The sequence below is a fragment of the Salmo salar genome, chromosome ssa12 (assembly GCF_905237065.1).
Source record: "Salmo salar chromosome ssa12, Ssal_v3.1, whole genome shotgun sequence".
Taxonomy (NCBI): domain Eukaryota; kingdom Metazoa; phylum Chordata; class Actinopteri; order Salmoniformes; family Salmonidae; genus Salmo; species Salmo salar.
This window is the reverse complement of record NC_059453.1, coordinates 80,424,114-80,448,073: the sequence shown is the minus strand read 5'-3', so window position 1 is coordinate 80,448,073 and position 23,960 is coordinate 80,424,114. Positions and strand designations below refer to the sequence as shown.

At 42.3% G+C, this 23,960-nt stretch overlaps 1 protein-coding gene across 4 annotated transcripts in view; it reads left to right on the top strand.

The window, feature by feature from the left end:
- LOC106565744 (FERM domain-containing protein 4B-like) overlaps positions 1 to 23,960 on the top strand; it is a 65,463-nt gene that overhangs the window by 36,375 nt on the left and 5,128 nt on the right. For 3 of the 4 annotated variants that reach the window (XM_045691831.1, XM_045691830.1, XM_045691828.1), the window contains exons 8-20: positions 10,039 to 10,122; positions 10,847 to 10,912; positions 11,385 to 11,442; positions 11,944 to 12,030; positions 16,664 to 16,740; positions 17,356 to 17,494; positions 21,196 to 21,337; positions 21,468 to 21,601; positions 21,684 to 21,800; positions 22,244 to 22,472; positions 22,703 to 22,759; positions 22,886 to 23,033; positions 23,672 to 23,809. In XM_045691831.1, the coding sequence (XP_045547787.1) occupies positions 10,039 to 10,122; positions 10,847 to 10,912; positions 11,385 to 11,442; positions 11,944 to 12,030; positions 16,664 to 16,740; positions 17,356 to 17,494; positions 21,196 to 21,337; positions 21,468 to 21,601; positions 21,684 to 21,800; positions 22,244 to 22,472; positions 22,703 to 22,759; positions 22,886 to 23,033; positions 23,672 to 23,809 (1,476 nt within the window). The remainder of the gene's footprint in view (positions 1 to 10,038; positions 10,123 to 10,846; positions 10,913 to 11,384; positions 11,443 to 11,943; positions 12,031 to 16,663; positions 16,741 to 17,355; positions 17,495 to 21,195; positions 21,338 to 21,467; positions 21,602 to 21,683; positions 21,801 to 22,243; positions 22,473 to 22,702; positions 22,760 to 22,885; positions 23,034 to 23,671; positions 23,810 to 23,960) is intronic. The other variant, XM_045691829.1, reaches the window with a different exon arrangement.

Below are 23,960 nucleotides of genomic sequence, written 5' to 3'. Positions count from 1 at the left end.
ATCTGGTGATGGTTTTCTTCCCCTGTTCAAAGAAATTAGCCATTGAAGTCGCTTACATTCTTTACCATAAATTAGTGTGAAAGTACCAAGTTCTGCCCACTAGATGCCACTGTTCCTGCAACTGCCACCACATCCTTTTATCCATTTTGCTGGTATCTTGTATTTAATAAATAGGACTCAATGTTTTCTTTGCAACTTTTGGTAGAAACCTGATTATTTATTTTCATCATGAGAAAAAGCTGTGTGGTCAAGCCAGTCCTCCATGAAAGCAATTCAGTTTGTTCTTCTCTTAGCAACCTAATGCTTCAACCCAACTCTCCTTGAATAGTCCAATATTTCAACAAAAGAATGCTTCAGGAATGCTAATCTTATATGTTTCTAACTACAGAAATGTTTTCAGAACAACCTGAAATGGGGGTGTTAAAATTCTCTGTGGAATGACCTTAAAAGCTTCTTCAGGATCGGTGGGTCCCCTGCAGGACGTTGAGCTAACATAGGCTAATGTGATTAACATGAGGTTCCCAGGACATAGACATATCTGATATTGGCAGAAAGCTTAAATTCTTGTTAATCTAACTCCACTGTCCAATTTACAGTAGCTATTACAGTGAAATAATACCATGCTATTGTTTGAGGAGAGTGCACAGTTTTGTACATGAAAAGTTATTAATAAACCAATTAGGCACATTTGGGCAGTCTTGATACAAACTTTTTAACAGAAATACACTGCTCCCATCTAGTGGCCAAAATCTAAATTGCAGCTGGGCTGGAATAATACATGATGGCCTTTCTCTTGCATTTCAAAGATGACGGTACAAAAAAATACAAAATAATGTTGTTTTTTTCTTTGTATTATCTTTTACCAGATCTATTGTATTGTATTCTCCTACATTCTTTTCACATTTCCACAAACTTCAAAGTGTTTTCTTTAGAGGTCGACCAATTATGATTTTTCAATGCCGATACCGATTATTGGAGGACCAAAAAAAGCTGATACCGATTAATCGGACGATTTTTATATATTGACAATTGCAACAATACTGAATGAACAATGAACACTTTTATTTTTACTTAACATAATACATGAATAAAATCTATTTAGTCTCAAATAAATAATGAAACATGTTCAATTTGGTTTAAATAATGCAAAAACACAGTGTTGCAGAAGAAAGTAAAAGTGCAATATGTGCCATGCAAAAAAGCTAATGTTTATGTTCCGTGCTCAGAACATGAGAACATATGAAAGCTGGTGGTTCCGTATAACATGAGTCTTCAATATTCCCAGTTAAGACGTTTTAGGTTGAAGTTCTTATAGGAATTATAGGACTATTTCTCTCTATACCATTTGTATTTCATATACCTTTGACTATTGGATGTTCTTATAGGCACTATAGTATTGCCAGCCTAATCTCGGGAGTTGATATGCTTGAAGTCATAAACAGCGCTGTGCTTCAAGCATTGCGAAGAGCTGCTGGCAAGTGCAGGAAAGTGCTGTTTGAATGAATGCTTACGAGCCTGCTGCTGCCTACCACCGCTCAGTCAGACTGCTCTATCAAATATCAAATCATAGACTTAATTATAATATAACACACAGAACTACGAGCCTTTGGTAATGAATTTGGTCAAATCGGGAAACTATCATTTTGACAACAAAACGTTTATTCTTTCAGTGAAATACGGAACTGTTCCGTATTTTATCTAATGGGTGGCATCCATAAATCTAAATATTGCTGTTACGTTGCGCAACCTTCAATGTTATGTCATAATTATGTAAAATTCTGGCAAATTAATTACGGTCTTTGTTAGGAAGAAATGGTCTTCACACAGTTCGCAACGAGCCAGGCGGCCCAAACTGCTGCATATACCAGGTCGCAATTGTAAATGAGAACTTGTTCTCAACTTGCCTACCTGGTTAAATAAAGGTTAAAAAAAGTAGCATTAAATGAGGGCCTTGATGTTGTTCTTTTGACACTGAGCTGGAATCTGATATTCAAAATCTCTACAGTGGTTGCTCCACTAAAAGTTTTGCGATTATGCTGCAGTACTTGGAGGTAATTTGTGGTTTAGTACGGTACCCTGCATCACCCCTTCATTGCTCCAGACCAGTGCAAGGGGGAGTTAGAGCACTGATTATGCTTTTGGGTCCTACTGTGACTAACGGATAATGAATGGGTGACATAAACCTAAATAGAAACTGATAATTGTACACGACTTCAGTATTACTTACTAAAACTGTTGTTACACTAAGGTTTTTATTTTGTTAGGATTATTTTCCTCTTACTGTAGTACTGTAGGCCACTCCTGACCGGTCACATTGTACAGCACCTGAGTGGCGCAGTGGTCTAAGACACTGTGTTGCTACAGATGCAGGTTCAATACCTGTGCTGGCCTCAACTGGGAGACTCATGAGATGACTGTAGGTTTTTGGTTTCTCTCCCTCTAAAAACAGAAATAAATAATTCTAAATAACAAACTGGCTATATTTACAAATTAGTAACAATGTCTCACCCCATGTTCAAGAATGGCCTTTTTCTCGCTCATTTTACGTTATCATCTCCAAAATGTTTTTCTTTTTTTTAACAAAGTGATTATTATTAATTTAGAATTATATAAAAGCCCCTTGGATATTCTCACAGATATAATATTAACCCTGTTATTAGCAGGACAATATATATTGGTCATATTGGTCATGGCTCCCGAGTGGAGCACAATGGGATTGCCTTGCCGTTCTCAGCTGTATCCACTGAAAGCGCGCAAGGTTCAAGGCGCGAGGGAAGGGGGCACGGGATGGGCCGCAGAAGACAGACCTAGCCCAGACCTAGGAAAGGGGGGTGGACCCCCACCCCACCACATTGGGCTGCACAGAGCAACAATTTAAGGGGTATTGCACTAATAATGGCGCTGACTAGGGAAACGTTCTAGCAGGACAATAGACTTGCCTAGATGGAGGATAGGGGTAGAATTCTATCGTCAAATGTATTTCTAAGTTAGGTTCTAAGTTAAGTATTATTATTATTATTATGTCTCACATCCAACCATGATTGGGAGTCCCATAGGGCGGCGCACAATTGGCCCAGCATTTCTCTCCCTCTAAAAACAGAAATACATTTTTTGGCCTTTGCAAATATTATTTTGGCCTTTATTCAGATTACAATCGCTGACTTTCATTTTTTTTGAAAATGAAATAACCTCCAAAATATCGTTATATATTATCAAGTTGATGGCACCGTCATATAGCCGGCACCTACATAAAGCTGAGTGACTCACTCATTCATGGCTTCGGATCAAAATAAATAAGTACCAACATTCTTTCTGATGGTCTTTAATAAATACATGTTTTGGTTATCCTGACCTGGACACCATGTACAGTATTATAATAGCCCATTTATGAGCTATTATCAGGACAATATACCTTTACCAACACCTCTCTGTATTTTGATACTTTGTGGATGTGGCCTCCCCAGTGATGCAGCTGTCTAAGTCACCGCAATGCAAAATGCATTGTTACAGATACCCATGTCGGCCAGCACCGGGAGACCCATAATGCAGCTTTTGGTTTAATTTAGAATCCTCCAATCCTCTACATGCAATTATTGGCGGAGAGTCACGTCATATTTTTCGATATACTGTAGGCCTACCGTAGGTAGCATGAGTCTCACTAGTGTTCAGTAATGCGCTGTTAAAAGTGGTGTAGGTCTTATTTAAAGAGCATATTGAAGTTGGAAGCAATGGGATTTGAAGCAATAGCCTTTAGCACCATTTCATGCTGCTCTGAGACAAGCATGGGGATTGGTCTTGATAAATCAATTAGATTTTTTGTTGTTGACTGAATCTCTGTTTGGGTATTGGTTAGACTAAAATGATGGTGTAGAAATGTTATGCTCTTAGTGTAACCTTTATTTAACTAGTTAACCAGTTAACAACAAAGTCTTATTTACAAGGACAGCCTACTCCTTCCTCCCCATCAGGGAATTGAACCCCGGTCTCCCGTGTGCCCGCACGACATGGGGATTCTTTAGCTAAATAGCCCAGCACTGTAGCCTACTCCCGACTGTCACGTTGTACAGCGGCATATTTTCCGTTCCATCCTAATGGAAACCCAGAGGCTTTTTTTTGGGGGGGGGGGAATAGAAACACAATAATATTTATCAAATTAATTAAGCCATATTTCTTAATCAGTCCCATATACTATGTTCTTACAAAAAAGGTTTTAAATTCTCTATTACAGCCACTATTGAAGGCTATCAAATGCTTCTCAAAGATGCCCTCTGGTGGTCAAACTAGCACTAACTAGCATTAATGGTACTAGTGGTTGGCCCTTAAATAACGTGCCATAGAATTCTGCTGTACCCCGCAAGCTGTGCTGCTGGACGCTGCAACTTTTTAAAGGACGAACCACTGTACATATCTGCTTTACCTGTGACTGTTTATATATTATAATTATGTATTACTCAACGATAAAGGCATCTATAGAACATACAACGTGATGTATCTAGATCCGGTTTTCCTGGTCAGTGTTTTATTGTTGTTTTAGTTATTGTTTTATTAACTCCATTCCTCAGTAGCCAAAAGCTATAGGCTCTATACTCTGGCAAACCTGACCTCAATTGCTTTCTGTTTGACTTTGTGTCCTGGCTTATTGAATTTCCTTTCCCGCTCCCATCTGGTTCAGTGTAAATATGTCTTGGATTAGATTATCATCGGTATCTTGTGCAGGCAACAACAATCATTCATCTCCCCCAGAAATAAATAAATATATATATATACACACATACATTTGAAGTCGGAAGTTTACATACACTTAGGTTGGAGTCATTAACTTGTTTTTCAATCACTCCACAAATTTCTTGTTAACAAACTAGTTTTGGCAAGTCGGTTAGGACATCTACTTTGTGCATGACACAAGTAATTTTTCCAACAATTGTTTACAGACAGATTATTTCACTTATCATTCACTGTATCACAATTCCAGTGGGTCAGAAGTTTGCATACACTAAGTTGACTGTGCCTTTAAACAGCTTGGAAAGTTCCAGAAAATGATGTCATGGCTTTAGAAGCTTCTAAAAGGCTAATTGACATCATTTGAGTCAATTGGAGGTGTACGTGTGGATGTATTTCAAGGCCTACCTTCAAACTCATTGCCTCTTTACTTGACATCATGGGAAAATCAAAAGAAATCAGCCAAGACCTCAGAAAAATAATTGTAGACCTCCACAAGTCTGGTTCATCCTTGGGAGCAATTTCCAAACACCTGAAGGTACCACGTTCATCTGTACAAACAATAGTACGCAAGTATAAACACTATGGGACCACGCAGCCGTCATACTGCTCAGGAAGGAGACGGGTTCTGTCACCTAGAGATGAACATACTTTAGTGCGAAAAGTGCAAATCAATCCCAGAACAACAGCAAAGGACCTTGTGAAGATGCTGGAGGAAACAGGTAGAAAAGTATCTATATCCACAGTAAAACGAGTCCTATATCAACATAACCTGAAAGGCCGCTCACCAAGGAAGAAGCCACTGCTCCAAAACCGCAATAAAAAAGCCAGACTACGGTTTGCAACTGCACATGGGGACAATGATCGTACTTTTTGGAGAAATGTCCTCTGGTCTGATGAAACAAAAATAGAACTGTTTGGCCATAATGACCATCATTATGTTTGAAGGAAAAATGGGGAGGCTTGCAAGCCGAAGAACACCATCCAAACTGTGAAGCACGGGGGTGGCAGCATCATGTTGTGGGGCTGCTTTGCTGCAGGAGGGACTGGTGCACATCACAAAAAAGATGGCATCATGAGGAAGGAAAATTACGTGGATACATTGAAGCTACATCTCAAGACGTCAGTAGGGAAGTTTAAGCTTGGTCGCAAATGGGTCTTCCAAATGAAGAATGACCCCAAACATACTTCCAAAGTTGTGGCAAAATGACTGACGGACAACAAGTTAAGGTATTGGAGTGGCCATCACAAAGCACTGACCTCAATCCTATAGAAAATTTGTGGGCAGAACTGAAAAAGCGTGTGCGAGCAACGAGGCCTACAAACCTGCCTCAGTTACACCAGCTCTGTCAGGAGGAATGGGCCAAAATTGACCCAACTTATTGTGGGAAGCTTGTGGAAGGCTACCTGAAACGTTTGACCCAAGTTAAACAATTTAAAGGCAATGCTACCAAATACTAATTGAGTGTATGTAAACTTCTGGCACGGTTGTCGTAAGGATTGGACCAAAATGCAGCGGGAATATGTATACTCATCTTCTTTTTATTTGAAGAAGGAGAAACAACTAAATACGTATACAAAAAAGAACGAAACTGTTCTGTCAGGTGCAACAAACACTAAACAAGGAACAACTACCCACAAAATCCCATAGAAAAAACACCCTTCTTAAATAGGACCTTCAATTAGAAGCAACTAGGAGCAGCTGCTTCCAATTGAAGGTCAACCCAACAAACACCACATAGAAATAGACATACTAGAACATAGCCCAACAAACCCCGAAACACTCTAAACAAACACACCCCTGCCACGTCCTGACCAAACTACAATAACAAATACCCCTTATACTGGTCAGGACGTGACAACTTCTGACCCACTGGGAATGTGATGAAAGAAATAAAAGCTGAAATAAATCATTCTCTCTACTATTATTCTGACATTTCACATTCTTAAAATAAAGTGGTGATCCTAACTGACCTAAGACAGGGAATCTTTACTTTAATTAAATGTCAGGAATTGTGAAAAACTGAGTTTAAATGTATTTGGCTAAGGTGTATGTAAACTTCCGACTTCAACTGTGTGTGTGTATATATATAGTTTTTTTTACAAAGCCTAATGTGTTTTGGTGGAGAGATAATGCACTGAAAGGCTTGACCTGGTGATAAGGTTTGTTATTTTAGTCATCAGGTGGAGAAGAGAGGGCTGAGGTAATCAGGAAATATTGTCCTGTCCGTTAGAGTGGACGAGCACTGAGCAGGTTGAACCTGTGGGGTGTTATCCCAGCTTGGGTCTCCTAGAAACCGCTGGGCATCAGGCCGATCTGAACACAAAAGCTTTGCTCTGCTCTGTAAGGAATTGTATTGTGTGAATGCACACTGTGATATTTAATGCTTAAAATGCAGTTTGTTTCTACGTCAAGGTCTTTGTACTCGCAAAACTCTAATTTCAGCAGCACCTGTTTTTTAAAGCCCACTTCTCGGGCAAGCTTCAGTTCATTGTATAGTATTCAGGATGCCCAGTGATGCCCTTCACGGCCTTGTGTTGCAGTATATTAGGGGTGCGTTTTCAGATTGTTTAGCCCTGAGGTGTCAGGCAGCTTCGTCAGTTAATGTTTCAGCTGCGCTTTGTCCTGACTGAAAGCACAATGAAACAGACCCTGCCAACAAAGTCTGTAAAATCAGTGTGGATGGGAGCCTGTCCAACTATATAGCCCAGCCTACTCTCTCCTGGGTTGTTTTTAGACTAATACATATTTTTCCTCTCTGATGGTTTTAATTTCTACCTTTTTGGATAAGGAAGGTTGGCAAATCCTCTCATAAAACATGTGCAGCTCTAGACACACATTGCAAAGGGCCCTGCAGCTCTGAGATTAGATGTGGAGGAGTTAGGGAGAACCCCCTCCTCCAATGTACTGCCTGTTCTAAAAGGGATGAGCTTCAGGAGTGCAGTCCTCACGGGCCCACGGTAGACTGCCGGGCGTCAGATACTAACCATTGTGATGTCATTTATCTGTAGTCAAAGCTGGCCCCCCTGCTGAGCTATCACTTTATAGTTTCCTGTTGTGCCTCTAGCCTTGGATTGACTTTGCATGTTCATTGGGATCATGTGCATATAGGGGAATAAAAATATGTAGCCTAGGGGTTATCATTTTACCTTTGATGTTATGCAGTGTTAATGTAGTAGCCTAGATGACATGCAGTGTAATATCACCATGTAATACTTTTCAGCTGATGACTGTCACATCCCAGTTAAACGTCATTAGTATAAACCATTATCCTTATAGGCTACAGCACCCCTGACACTGTCGATTTACTCACTCAAATGTAGACCCAACCTGCTTTTACTGGGAATTTCACAGCAATGGGGATCTCCTGGTCTCTTTCTTTGCATTTCCTTAACAGGGACTTACTATCAGCCACTGAAATAGCTGACCTACTGTATGAGTGTTTAGCCGACACCCTTGCTGTCTGGCAGGGTGGAGGAGTTGCCCCCAGCCCACGTCACAGGACGTGTAATGAATTCCAGATTGCTGACAGCGCAATGTGGCTACATAGTAGATCACCCTAACAACACCAGCCCCAGCGCCCTATAAAATGTATGCCATCCAACTCCACAGCAGTGAACTAACTGCCATGGCAGCAGAGACTAGTGAACCTCCGATAGGCAGCTAGCTAGGGAACAATGATTGAAGTGGCTTTCTCTCTGTAGTGTTTCACCTTTCTACTGAGTGAGCAGGTTCATATTACTAGATCATTATGGCCTCTGCATTCTAAGGATTGTTTAGTTCTTTTCATTTCACTTTGGAGATCATTGAGAAACTGCAAGTGACATATTTGAAAAAGTTCAGCTCATGCTTTGTAGTTTCTTTTATTGATTTTCTTCAGTAGTTATTACATCAAATAGTTTCAATGAAAAAATACCAAAACATAAGTATACTATGTTGTCTCAGTAGTTTAGAACATGATACAGATATGAAGGATCTACTGGTCTGAGTCCTGTCTGAGAGGCCAAGTCCTATTTTTGAAAAGCTCTCTGTGAGTTGTACAGTACCTTTCAACACTGCATGGGCTCCCAAAACTGGTGAATGGCTTTTTGTTCCGGGCTCCAGTGCTCTGGCCTGCCAAGTCATAGCCCTCTTTGTCGATCAGTAATTGTAGAGCAAATGCTCCCCCATCATGTGTTGGAGTGACTCATAGTTCACTATCTCAGACCTTAACAGTGACATACAGCACAGTTAGTACAGAGAGGTAATTTCCTATTGCTGTGTATTACATCACCTCCAGACTTGAGGTACCTGTGGCATTTATGATTAAATTAGGTCTTAATTGTGTGTTTATGAAATTGTATGGTAAATGACGTATGGTAGGACTATCTCTCACTCTTTACACTGGCATGCAAAGATTGATGTCAACGCCTGTACTGTACACACCAACCTCAAAGAATGCACATGTGATAACATTGAAAAACATTTGCTCGTGAGTCATAATTACCATCCCATTCTGGAACTGCGCCTTGACATGATACAACTATATTTCAATTTCCTCTCTTAATTTAAAGGGCATTTATCTGTTTCTATTGAGACACTTTGGCAAGACCTAAGTAGATATTAAGCCTAGTCTGTTGGAATGCATCAATAGCCTGCCAGATAAACATATGAAAAATGTTCAGACATGACCACTTTTTATTTTGATTTGGTTAATTTGTACAACATTTTCATGTTGATATTTCACATGATCTCTGTCCCCTGTGTTCTGCTCTGTAGAACTCATTTGGGGTTATTATTGGATATAGGGGTTTATTGAACTCAGAGATGGTCATCATGGAGATCTAGAGTAGTAATTACACAGTGTAATGCCAGTATAATAGTGTAATGCCAGTATAATAGTGTAATGACAGTATAATAGTGTAATGCCAGTATAATAGTGTAATGCCAGTATAATAGTGTAATGACAGTATAATAGTGTAATGACAGTATAATAGTGTAATGCTAGTATAATAGTGTAATGCCAGTATAATAGTGTAATGCCAGTCTAATAGTGTAATGCCAGTATAATAGTGTAATGCCAGTATAATAGTGTAATGACAGTATAATAGTGTAATGTCAGTCTACTAGTGTAATGTCAGTTTACTAGTGTAATGACAGTCTACTAGTATAATGTCAGTCTACTAGTGTAATGACAGTAATAAGAACTTTTGATCAATCAGCAGTGTTGTTATTATGGAGCCTTAAAATGCCCCCTGAGCCTTTTTAAGATACAACTGTTACTGTTCTTGTGAATTAATTCAGTTGATCATTATGTTTCAATCCTTCCTTATTTACAGTGTTGAAAGCTCCAGGTCGGACCTGAACAAGCTCCCGGTTTTACCCACTAGAGTCCTGAGGGAGCACCCCTCCCTGGTATACTGGTAAGCAGTGCCACATTAACAACACTTTAACCACAAATGCACAAGGGGTATTAATCCAAGTGGATTACACACAGTCCCATAGATATCAGACCGCAGTCCTGTCAATACCAATCCTCCCCTCACCCTGTCCCTATCCCCATCAAATGGCTTTTTAATTGTAGCTAACACCTAGATGCACAAAGCAATTATATTCCCATGCAGATGAGCTGGTGTGGGCAGCGAGGTGGAGGTACACCCAGAGTCCTGCCAGGCTGTTTATCTCAGATGGGCTCTGTGTTAATTATGTCTGGCTGCATCATGAACAGCAGGGTGGTGCTGACTTCATCATGGGAGCTGGGCTAGACAGGAGGGAGAGAGAACGAGACGGCCAGGCCAGCCGCTGGTTAACAGCTCTTGTGTCTGTCTGAGTGCATGCTGCTGCATCTTGTTCTTCTGCCTCAGCATTCATCTGAGGCTGCAGCCCTGCCCACTGATGAACAGCAGCTGTATGGATTAATGGGCAGATTGGAATTACAGGGCCGTGTGTGTGTGAGCAGATGGGTCGTGTGTGTGAGCTGAGAGGAGATGAGAACCATGGTCAGGCCAGTAGGCCAGACAGAATTCTCTCCATGAACAGGAACAATGTGTGTCAGGGAAGGACTGTCTCACCACTTGTCTCTGTTTGGGGATATGTTACAATCACTGATGGCTTATTCATTACGGCTTTTATTTTTCTCTATTACAGTGAAGACCGAGTGATCGATCACTATGAGAACCTGAAGGGCCTCAGCAGAGGGCAAGCAATTGTGCAGTAAGTCATGTAATAAATGGGCCTTTTTATGTTAATCTGGGCCAAGTGCATGGAGGAAGTGAGCTGCTGTGTACCTCTAGTTCAGTACGTTCATCAGTCCTCTGTAGCGTCTACTCCTGTGTTTCTGTTTAAAAGGGGTTGCTGTCCCACTGCCAGAATGTGTCATTAATTAGGGGACAGCGAACTCTTACTAGCCAGCAGTGTGTGACAGAGGTCCACTCTGTTTTCCCTGGGAGGGCTTAGCCTAGCGAGGTCATTTACACACTGTATGATTTGTGCCCTTGACTTGATCAATTGATTCTCCAAGGCCCTGTAAAGAAATCGATGGCTTCGCCACGGTAAATGACTGTGTCTGGTGAATGAATGACTGGGGCTTAAAGCCCATTCAAACTTCTGTAGAGCAGCCACTCACAGACGTTGATGAAGTGTAACTGCCTGAATTGCTGCTAACGTGTCCCTCTCTGTTTTGAAGGTATTTGGCCTTAGTGGAATCCCTCCCTACATATGGAGTTCATTATTATCCAGTAAAGGTAAGAAAAAAATCAACCCTGTATCTTACAGTTGGAAGCATCAAACATCTGTACATATTTTTTCATGTTTGCTTTCCCATATAACTAACATTTTTAAAATATAAAAAAGTAGTGTGTTCAGATAGAAATACAGCCGTTTTCCCTCTGGAGGCTGGACAGGGACCGTAGCTGGCTGTTTTCTCAGGCTCCGTGCTTAGTAAACTAATGATTGAGGGATCCTTCTCTCAGCAACTCTCTCACTCCCAGAGCCTCAGCCCCACCAGACCCGCTGTCCTACCTCACTCATTAAAGCAGGGTGTCTGAGCACATCAAACGCTGCTGTTAAAATGACTCGGTCTGTGGCTTTTTAGGGCTGCTTCAATGCATTTGATCTCTCCTTGTGTTGCTAGTGCTGCTAGCCTAATGGGGTAATTGTCACAGTAATGGCCCGTTCTTCTTTTTAAAATGTACCGCTTAAGCTGCTCCTAATGACTGGTGTGCCTTGCCTTGCCTTCCCAACAGGACAAGCAGGGCCTGCCGTGGTGGCTGGGAGTCAGCTATAAAGGCATTGGACAGTACGATTTACAGGACAAGTTGAAACCTCGGAAGGTAGGTTGGCCTTCTGTGACTTGTTTCTCCTTATGGTCTAACTGAACAACCAGCCCCACTCTTGTTAATAATCCACCAAACTGTAAATAATGGCAACAAAAAGCTTGTGTTCTTGGCCAGGGTAAAGGGAGGGAAAGTTGTTATCAACGTGGGTGTGATAGTATCTGGATTATGGTGATAAGATTGTGGCATTCCTCATTTAGGGTGTGATTGAAATAACCACGACTGTGATTCCAAATATGAAACCTAAAGTTACAGTTTTGGCCTTAAATGGTGGTCGAGCTAAAAAAAAGTTACATTTTATTCTTGTGTGTTTTCCACCGCCAGCTTCATTATTATGTCTCTTACCTGTTCCCATGTTGGATCCCTGTTGACACAGCTGGGTATGCTGTTCCAATGAATGCCAAGGCATTCATGGGCGTGTCCCAGGTATTAAACCCAGCGTATCCCAGCTCCTTCCTCAGTAGCCCTTCCAGTGGAAGGTGTAATTATGGTGCAGGATGGGGAGCAGGCAGGCAGGGCTCTGGGGCTGGATGAGCCGGCACCAAGCCAACCTGGGCGGTCTCTGTGAGGGGCTCAGCTCTGAGAGAGAGCTATGCTCTACCCAGGCCAAAACTCCTCCGTAGCAGACCCCTAAAGAAACGGTGGACTTTTGTAATATGCTTTTTTTGAAAGTGCACAACTCTTGTTGCTGTTCTAGAGGGGCCTGTCATCTGGTAGAATATTGATAGTGATTCCTATCCAGGCTGGCGACCTTTGTATTCATCGCAGCCCCCCCCGCCCTTCTCCAAGCATGCTGTGCTCATTATGCAAAGCTGCCTGTCATTGTGTGTGTGTGTTTCTCTCAGAGAGCAAACAATTGATCAAGCAATAAAACACAATCACCTTGGCAGGGGGGCTGTGAGAAGCTTGGAAGGGTGTGAGGGGCTTGGAAGGGGGGTTGAGTGGGTCTTGAAGGGTGGGGGGGTTGAGGGGGTCTTGAAGGGTGGGGGGCTGAAGGGGTCTTGAAGGGGGGGCTGCAGAAAAGGAATCCCACTGCAGCAGTCCAATCGTCCTGTGAGGAATCTTGGGAACTCGGGATGAAAAGGCTTTTCAAAGTGATGATTTCCCAGAGTTCAGTGACATGTGCTGAAAGAAGCTACTGTAGCTTAACCTCTTATCATCCTTCTCATGGATGTCAGCTTTATCACAACTTAATGGATGGGATGAATCACAACTTCCTATCCCTGTCTGTTGGGTAAAAGAGAACTGGGGCTTTTTCCAAAATCTCAATAGTAACCAACACGTTGTTCAATAGTAACCAACACGTTGTTCAATAGTAACCAACACGTTGTTCTGATAGTCTGCGTGTTCAGACATAGTCATAGATGGACCATGACTATGGAAGAAGGGAAGGGTAAGTATGTATTTTAATGGGTATAGGACCCAAAAACCATACAGGAGAATAGAATGTATGCTAGAGCACCACATTTTATACAAAGGCCGTACTTTAAATGAAAAGTTATTTCTAAGATGGTCTGAGGAGCAAATGGCTGTGATATAGAGAGCGCTCTCTCTCTCGCTCTGGCTCTCTGTGTGCGTCTCTGTCTGTTTGTTTTAGTCTCTCTCTCTCTCTCAATTTCAATTCAAAGGGCTTTGTCACTCTATCTTTCTCTCTCTCTGTGTCTCTGTCTGTTTCAGTCCATCTCTCTTCTTCCTCTTATCAGCAAGTAATTTGACACTTACTTGTATTATAATCACTTGCAGGTCCAGTTATATGGTCAACCAATAAAACCAATGTAAGCACAGCTCAGTAAGGATAAAATCATTTCTGTAATGGTAATAATCATATATGATTAGACCCTTAATTTTTTTTAAATCTTGGAACAATAAAAGGCTGCTCAATTATTTATAAGGGTGCTAAAATCCAAGGCTAGCTGTGTCAGTGGACCATTCCCTATAAGCCGTCTTCACACTTCTTTCACCTCAGTATATAATAGGTTAAAACCAGAGCCTTAATTAATGTGTGTGTTTGTAGTCGACTGTAGCAATCTCTCTCGTCATGCCTCTGCTGGAAATGTTCAGTGAACCAGCATGCCATGTGACTGTATGAGAAGGGTGTGGTGGTTCTCTTCCGGCGTGTAAGTCCCGACCTTTGACACACATTATTTATCTTCCTCAGAGGATTCCTCCATCACGTCACAGGGCCTGGGGGAGTCTGGGGAGCTTGTTGTGGGTTCAGGGTTGGGTCTGCATCAGAATGTTCTGGGAATATCTCAAACCACAGGTATTTTGGCATGGGCTCTAATGAGAAGTGAAACTGCTAACATCTGAAATAAATGAGACTTAGATGGGGAACTACTGTTCTGTTCTCCAGATGACTGGACTGTCTCTCTACCATTCACCTCATGTTTAGTTTTGGTGGTGGTTTCTCTGCAATGCAGTTTGGCAGCACTGGCTTGGACTGTTTCCTCTGTCCAAATAGAAAGTGGGGTCTTGTGATCAGAGTTAAAGGTGTGTCACACATCCTTGATATATTTTGGCACTTACTACCTTCGGCCATACATGAGCACTCATTAAAATGGTTGTGTGTGTGTGTGTGTGGTGTGTTGAAACTGTCTAATGACCTAGTTATGTAAATGTGTGTTATCTGTTTATTTTCTGAATGTGCTGTAGTAAGTATCCAGGGGGTTTGTGAATTAGAGAGGGGTGTCCAACACAATGGGGTGGGTCTGTGGGAAGTGTGGAGCCTGCTGGTTCCCATTGTTCAGTAATTACCATGCTCCCAATCCACAGATAGACGGGATCTAATTGATTAGGCTAGGCCTACAGTATTGGCTGGAGCAGCAATGGAGAAAAGGGTCTGGATCACTTTACTTAAAGCATGAAGTAACATCTTATGAAACATTGACACCTAATACACTGTTATTGGCTACAGCATTTGCTTTGTGAGTTGCAGAAATTCAGTTTTACATTTTCCTTTGGTTTTAATAACTGACTTTAGAGGTGTAGTGAGAGATTCTTCCTTGTCAGCTTGGGCCCAGTTCTGAGAGATGACCGTGAGCTGTCCTGTATTCACATGGAGGTGAAGAGGGGCCCGCTATTAATGATTAGACCAAAGTAGTAGATTCCTGAAATATTTGTCTTGGGGAGCGGTGGGAGGCTGGAGTTGATAGCACTCTGAACAACAGGGGTTGGCATGGTATTTAGAACCCAGATAACACATCACAAAGGGTAATGAAGGTACTAAGGTTTATGACTGTGGAGGGCTAATCTAAGATCTGTGGATGAAGGGAAACACACTGAAAGAAAGGGGGTCATAATGGTCTTTTCCCAGAAGTGGAGAGGAGGTTGAATACCTCTCTGTGCACAACTTGTTCATCTGGTTTGACTGAGGAGGAAGATTGTGATAGAGGGAGAGAAGGAGGGAGTTACACAGAGCGAATTCATGAGGAAAGGAGAGCAGAGCAGTGGAAGGTGGGCGAGGTCAGAGTGAGGTGTCTGTGATGTCAGAGGGGATGGGGAGAGAGGCGGAGCCTGCTCAGCTGACACTCTTGCAACACCTATCTGGCTGCCTGAGAACAGATGAGTGTATTGTTCAAGGACGCTGTAGCCCTGTGGGAAACTTGGCCAGAGGATTCAATACCACCCTGATAATTCACCCGGGATTTAAAAAGCACTAAAACCTGCTCTGGTAAGCCCCCTTTTACCTGACTAGGTAGTTCAGGATATATTCAGTTGAGTTGCTGTTGTCATTCTGTTTTTGGGTTACCTGTAAGTAATTGTATGTTAATGTGCTGTACAATCCACCGTTGTAAAGCAGTGACTGTGGTGTATACTATACTGGAAACATGTAGAACCTGTTTAGAAGAATAAGATCCCTATTGTGTTATTAACATTTTTACCAAGACTTCAATGTACTAAAATCAGTTCTCAGACCATAGGGGATGAGGGGTAAAAAAAGAGCAGTACACAGTATCATGGGCTGGGTTGCTTGTGAGATCGTTTAGATTTCTCGCTGAGGACTGTAGTCAAGGGTCATGTGTTCTATTATTTAGAGCTATGGCTATCTGCCTGGTTTGCCAGTACCTGGTAGAGAATGTTTATTAAATCTCTCTGCCATAAATCTACACACCAGACCCTGGTGCTTGTGGTGGATTCTCACACAGCCAGACCAGGGGAGAGTCCATCGCTCTCAGCGAAAAGAGCTCCAAATCTCTCTAAAGAAAGCCCGGTTTTGCTGTATGCAGATGTTTTACCCCACTCCTCCTCCTGTTTTCAGTGCTCTCCCTCCAGGGCAGAATGAAATGAGAGGCTTCTTGCTAGGCAAGTCTTGCTCTCCACACTGGCTTCATTACTGAGTAGTAAGTAAATTCCACCTGACTGAGTGGCTGTCCTCTGTTCTCAGCTGCTACTGTTATTGTTAACGTTGCAAGAGAAAGGCTGGTGAATCTGGGTCTAAACTAGAGTCTTTCCATGCTAGTGGCATTGTGTTTGAGTTTAGATGGTCCACACATTGGATGCCTCAAGCCGTTTGGAATAAATAGGGATGTATCAAAGCACATCTCCCTAGGTCTGCCACTCACTCAAACAGGGCATGGTCCAGTGGACTATTTACTAAGTGGTGTGTCCTGTTTTCTCTCTGTGTCTGCAGTTGTTTCAGTGGAAGCAGCTGGAGAATTTGTATTTCCGTGAGAAGAAATTTGCTGTAGAGGTGAACGACCCTGACAGGTGAGATGGAACAGACACTGGATGCATATAGAGATCCTGGGTTGTGTTCTGTAGGGTCAGGTTCTTTAGCACCTCAAAATGTTTGGTGCCTACTGAACTCAACCCAGGAATCCGTTGTCTTCTATTCTGATCCTAGCCTTTCTGAATCATAACAGGCGTAATTTCAGAGCCTAGTGTCAATGAGCTGTCTCCAATACAATATCTTGCTAGTGTCGAATGAAGGCCTTCCTTCCTGCTGTAAAGGACTGCTGCAGTCAGTGTTCTCAGGACATTGCAGCACTTCCAGCCTCAGTGCTGTATCACATGTTTAATATGGTGCTGCTAGCCACCTTGGCTGGAATTAAAAATCTCTGTTCCAACACTGCATCTCTCCCCCATCAATGTAATGAATTACAGAACCAGTCATGAGATTAGTTTATGCAAGGAATTGTTTTCTAATCTCTGATTGTGTATGATTCTGATATCAGTACCCATCATATTATTAAAAGTGTATCTATAGTTAGATATCCAGGTATTCACTTATTGTGTTGTCAGTCTGGATTAAAGAGATTAAATTACTCCTACCTAGCAGTAACATGAGGGATTAAAACTGTCTGTCTCTCTTTTTATCCACAGAAGGATAGTTTCCAGGCGTACATTCGGGCAGACTGGATTGGTCATTCACACGTGGTATGCCAGCCACTCTCTGATTAAGACCATCTGGGTGATGGCCATCAGTCAGCATCAGTTCTATTTGGACAGGAAGCAGAGCAAAGTGAGTGTGTGAGCAGCACAGCACTACTGCTCTTCTCCTACCCTCATCCCCGTACCTGCATCTGTGCCTCTGTGCTGTTCCTAGCCTTATCAGGGCCTTGTCACCCCCACCACGCTCCTTCTCACTCCACTCTACATCTGAGTGCTCCTGTCCTTGTCTTAACCTTTGCTCCTCTGTTTGCTAACATGTTTCTTATGGCTGACCCAATTTAGTAGACTGGTTGATTGTTTGGTCGATAGGCTGTTGGTCGACCAAGATTTCTTTAGTCGAGCAGTAGCAAAAAATGTTTTTGTTAAATCATGGTGTACAAGACACCTGTCTGATTCGTGCCTGTCTGAGTGGACTGATCCATTGTTGGGATGGCACAGTCCATCAGTGTAAGACATGCTACTGAAATTGTATATGGTTATATTATGTAAGAATAATGGTGCAACACAAAAAATAATCGTATTTTATAACAAATGCGCTTTCTCCCACGTTGGATAGTGGTCGCTGTCCGTGGTTCTGAAAAACATCAGTTCGCTTCCTAGACGATGTTGCTGTGTGCATAATTGCAACGTTAACCAGCATATTGGTGTTGAGAACAATGTGGCAGAGGCAGCAGAGGAGTTAGGAGAACAGAAAACAGCCCTTGCCTTAATTGTCTAAGAAAAGTGAGGAGAGTGGAAACCCCATCTTAATTAGGTCTATATATAATAGCCTAACTGTTAACCTCTTACATCTAGACGTTCCGCTAGCGGAACACCTGCTCCAATAGCCAATGATGGGCGTGGCGCGAATTACAAATTCCTCAAAAATACAAAAACTTCAATTTTTCAAACATATTACTATTTTACACCATTTTAAAGACAAGAGTCTCCTTTATCTAACCACACTGTCCGATTTCAAAAAGGCTTTACAACGAAAGCAAAACATTAGATTATGTCAGCAAATAATCAGACACCCATTTTTCAAGCTAGCATATAATGTCACATAAATCCAAACCACAGCTAAATGCAGCACTAACCTTTGATGATCTTCATCAGATGACACCCCTAGGACATTATGTTATACAATACATGCATGTTTTGTTCAATCAAGTTCATATTTATATCAAAAACCAGCTTTTTACATTAGCATGTGACGTTCAGAACTAGCATACCCCCCACAAACTTCCGGTGAATTTACTAAATTACTCACGATAAACGTTCACAAAAAAACATAACAATTATTTTAAGAATTATAGATACAGAACTCCTCTATGCACTCGCTATGTCCGATTTTAAAATAGCTTTTCGGCGAATGCACATTTTGCAATATTCTCAGTAGATAGCCCGGCATCACAGGGCTAGCTATTTAGACACCCAGCAAGTTTAGCACTCACCAAAGTCAGATTTACTATAAGAAAAATGTTATTACCTTTGCTGTTCTTCATCAGAATGCACTCCCAGGACTTCTACTTCAATAACAAATGTTGGTTTGGTCCCAAATAATCCATTGTTATATCCAAATAGCGGCGTTTTGTTCTTGCGTTCAAGACACTATCCGAATGGTAAAGAAGGGTGACGAGCACGACGCATTTCGTGACAAAACATTTCTAAATATTCCATTACCGTACTTCGAGGCATGTCAACCGCTGTTTAAAATCTATTTTTATGCCATTTTTCTCGTAGAAAAGCGATAATATTCCGACCGGGAATCTGCGTTTAGGTAAAAAGACGAAAGAAAATAAAGCATGGGGTCGACTCGTGCACGTGCCTAAGCCCATTGTCCTCTGATCGGCCACTTACCAAAGGCGATAATGTGTTTCAGCCAGAGGCTGCCTCGATATCATTCAGCTTTTTCCCGGGTTCTGAGAGCCTATGGGAGCCGTAGGAAGTGTCACGTTACAGCAAAGATCCTCAGTCTTCAATAAAAAGAGCCAGGATGAACAAGAACTTGTCAGACAGGTCACTTCCTGTATGGAATCTTCTCAGGTTTTTGCCTGCCATATGAGTTCTGTTATACTCACAGACACCATTCAAACAGTTTTAGAAACTTTAGGGTGTTTTCTATCCAAAGCCAATAATTATATGCATATTCTAGTTTCTGGGCAGGAATAATAATCAGATTAAATCGGGTACGTTTTTTATCCGGCCGTGAAAATACTGCCCCCTAGCCATAACAGGTTAAATGTGCCTGGCTTTATAAATCATCCATATATATGTACAGAAATAAGACAGATCCTGCTTCTGTTGGATGTTTAATAGCCTACTGATTCTGTGAGGACCAAGCCTCACGCAACCACAACATGTTGGACAAACAATTTCACAAATTCCGCTTTTTTAAATCTTTGCTATGCTGTAATAAATGCTTTACAATGTTTTTTTTTTGTTAGACCATCCTCTGGTATTATTTATAACTTATTTAGTGTTGTTTACACTCTTCCAAATTGTCCCAAAAACAAGTCAAATTTATTCCACACGTCTGACTTTCCCTTTGCCTCCTGAGCAACGTGTGAACATTCCCCGGTATCGAGTTTATTTGTCACTTCTTCTGCGTCCATTTTGTGTTAGGAGTTTGTTATAACCAATTTATTGATGTGATTATTTTGTATTTAACCTTCATTTAACTAGGAAAGTCAGTTAAGAACAAATTCTTATTTACAATGATGGCCTACTACAATGACGGCCTACATATTCTGATATGCAATAAGTCAGACCCTATTGGTCACGTGCATGTGATGCATACATGTGTCATGTAAATAGAGCAAGGGTTGAGGGAATGGGGAATGTTTTTCCTAAACAAATGAGGGATTTCGAGAAATAACTTTTCAGTCAGAAATATCTGTAATTCTGTTGCAGCGTCAGCAACATGGACAGTGCAATACACACTGTTGATGTTCTGTGGTGGTCTCTGCAGCATGGAGGAGAGGGAGACAACAGGTGCTAGTCAGTCACTCACTGTTTTTTTTTTTTAAATTTTAACACAGTGCAGCAAGTCTGAGCCAGGCCCAGCACAATCAAATCAATTGCGTTCGGACTCCCTCTAGTCATTTTGTGTCTTCATTTTTTTATCAAACCGTTCACTTAAAGCATCAGATAAGCTCTGTGCATATAATTGATTTGATTAAAACACATAGAATTTGTCTATATGCAGAAGACACATTTCAGTTGAATACATTCAGTTGGACAACTGACTAGGTATCCCCCTTTCCTGCATATTGAAAATACACATTTTAGAGTTTCGACCAATCGATTGGTCGAAAGAACAGACGACTCTTGATCGACCAGGCCAAATGTCTCTGCCCCATTTTAATTGATGTATATTATAGTATTCTTAGAATAGCTGTGGGGATTCTTGATTTAATGTATACTTTCCTTGCTGCTCTATTTGATGAATCAACACAGAAGTACATTTTTTTACGTGTTTGTTTAGATGGTGCATATTTTGGTGGGTTATTTTGCATTACTGTCGTTACACAAGCTGAGTGTGAGCTATGATAGTTGCTCCGAGGGGTGAATGAGTGTGTGGCTGCAGTCAGATGGGTTTCAGCCTTTCAGAAGCAGATGATGCTCATCCAGGAATAGTGCTGAGAGAGAGAGAGGGCTCCGTTCCCAGCCTGGGCTGAGGCATGCAAATGGGGCTGTTATCTCGCTGCGCAGTCATTTAAGAATAAATACTGATGTGTGACTGTTACCGTCTCCCTCTTTTTCCTTCTTCCCCTCCCCCTCTCTCTCCAGTCCAAAGTTACCACGGCCAGAAGTTTGGGTGACATCGCCATGGACCTGACAGAGATTGGAGCACCCAGGATCAGTAAGCTGTCCAGCATGGAGAGTAAAGACCAGCTCATCATGGCCAGCAACGGATCCCTCATCTCAGCAGGTAGACAATGAGCTAACAACGGACAATGCTTGACGGACATATCGGTCCTATTGACTTCATTAAGACAAATGCTGATTAGATGAGATTGAAGTGGTCATAATGGTTTTAATAGAATGTCTGCCTGATGCAGGGTCAGGAGACTCTGATGTGAGCGAGGAGTTAAAGAAGGAGAAGATTGCTGACCTGAAGAATAAAGAGAAGGACTTGCAGGACGCTCTGACTCAGAAACTAGAGGAGCTCAAGAAGATCTGCCTGCGAGAAGCTGTAAGCATCTTCGTCAGTACTTGAATTCAATAATTTCAATTAGATTATATCACTGCTAATTGTTCTCTTTTTGTTTTTCCAGGAGCTGACAGGCAGGCTGCCTAAAGAGTACCCTCTGGCCTCGGGTGAAAAGCCCCCCGCGGTGCGTCGGCGCATGGGGACAGCCTTCAAACTGGACGACCTCTTCCCCTATGATGCGGTTAGTATAGGAGTCACAGGATGGGAGCACTGGCTGTCATAAATATTATGTGTTCTTTTGGTTAATAAATCTTAGACTTGATTGACATTGTAATGTAATGTGGTCCCGTGTAGCTCAGTTGGTAGAGCATGGTGTTTGCAATGCCAGGGTTGTGGGTTTGATTCCCACGGGGGACCAGTACGGAGAAAAAATGTATGAAATGTATGCATTCACTACTGTAAGTCGCTCTGGATAAGAGTGTCTGCTAAATGACGTAAATGTAATGCAACACTTTAATCGTGTGTGTGTGTGTGTAATACATTCTCTATATACGACCAGGATAAGGAATTTCTAGTGATGAATATGTTTATTTTATCCTGTGAAAATCCCCTTTGCACTGATCTGCATGCCTGTGTGCAAGTTACTAATCTCATCTGTTTCTACTGTGTCCTCTTGTCCTGCAGGATCCCCATCTCAGAAACCTGGAGAGCAGGTTTGCCCTGCAGCAGAAGATCGTGGAGGCGGCCAAGAAACTGGCCAACGAGGCTGAGCTCTGTAAGACGGTGAAGAAGAAGAGGAGGAGGAACTGCCTGGACGCCATGAGGAAGCTACAGGAGATTGAGGAGGAGATCAACAAATACAGGATCAAGACAGGCAAAAAGCCCGCTCAGAGAGCATCAATAATCATAGCAGGTAGCCTACACCACGCCATACCAACAGCCAGACATTGCATACAGTCACAATGATAGCACAGTTTAGATTGACTGTAGCATACTGAGGAATCACAATTCCTGTCAGCAGCACCTTGTCTGTACTAGTCTGAAAGAAAGAAGACTTCAGGACATGGGTTTTTATCAGATGTGGCTTCTAATGAAAAGCCCAACACAAGCATGTGTTAACCTCCGTTTCTCCCCTTTTCTCAGATGATGTGAACCTTGCAGAACTCAGCTCACTGTCCGACAGTCTTAATCTGGATGATGGTGAGTGCTGCGGAGGTTATATCATACATACATTAGCTAAACTTCTCTGTTCACATCTGTAGCATCCCCATAGCTTTTAGCAGGCTGTGACAATGACAGCTCCTTCTGTTCACATGTGTGTTTCAGACGAGGATCTGGGAAGCCAAAGGCAACAGTCCCATTCTGTGCAGTACTCTCCCCGGCCCCACCACTCAGAAACCCTGAGCCTCCACTACCAGCCTGACCGACTGGCCTCAGCCCACGAGCAGTCCCAGGACCTCAGCCCCAACAGCAGGTAAGTGCTCTTGCACGGGCCTGGCCACTGGCTACAGCTCTCCTGGCTCTGGGTTGTTTTGTTTGTTTCAGACTGTTATTCCTGGGGCCCAGGGAGCAGCAGCGAGTATAGACCTGTAGAGGAGAACCAGGGAGAGCTGCCTGCATTCCTACCAGCCTCTTCTCCTGCTGCCCCCACAACCTCCTCTTATCAGCCCGAACACGCTCCATGTAAAAGAAATAGACAGCAGTAAGCATGTCTCTGCCTGCTAAGAAAGAAACCACAATCCCAAGGAGGGGAAAATAGTCTGGGACCGGAAAGCTGCCCTGGAATCTCTGTATTTGAACATATTCGCTCACTGCGTGAACATTTACCAAATGACTTGGATGATATGCTGCTGGGAGAGAGGACAACAGGAGTTCTACTGCTACTGTTTGGTAATGTTATTTGTTTACCGTTCCATGAAGAGAAAGATCAATGAGCTATGAAATGACAGTCATCCAGGTGAAAATGATGACTGAAATCGCAGCACACGAGGATACAGATTTTATATTCATGTTTTGAGTGGCGAGGAGAGGGAGAGGCCGTGTAATCACGGTACAAGCTCCACCCTGAGGAAGTCAAGTCTGTGAAAAGCATGGTTCTTATCTGTGTTTCAGATTAAATTATGGCGAAGTCCAGGAACCTTTCCACTACAATCACCGAGATGCCTTATCGAGCCACAAGCCTGCCTCTGCACACAGCATGCCTCCCACCCCCCTCCTCACCCGCAATGCCTACAACAGCATCCAGTTCAGGTAGGTCAGGCCCATATCCACAAAGCATCTCAGAAAGGTCCTAGGAATCCTATTCAAACCTGTTTTAAGACAAAGAATCTCCCAGCTCAGAGCAGCTTTTAGGACGATGTTAAAAGACTGCTCAGACAAACTCTGAGCCAGTTGTAAAATC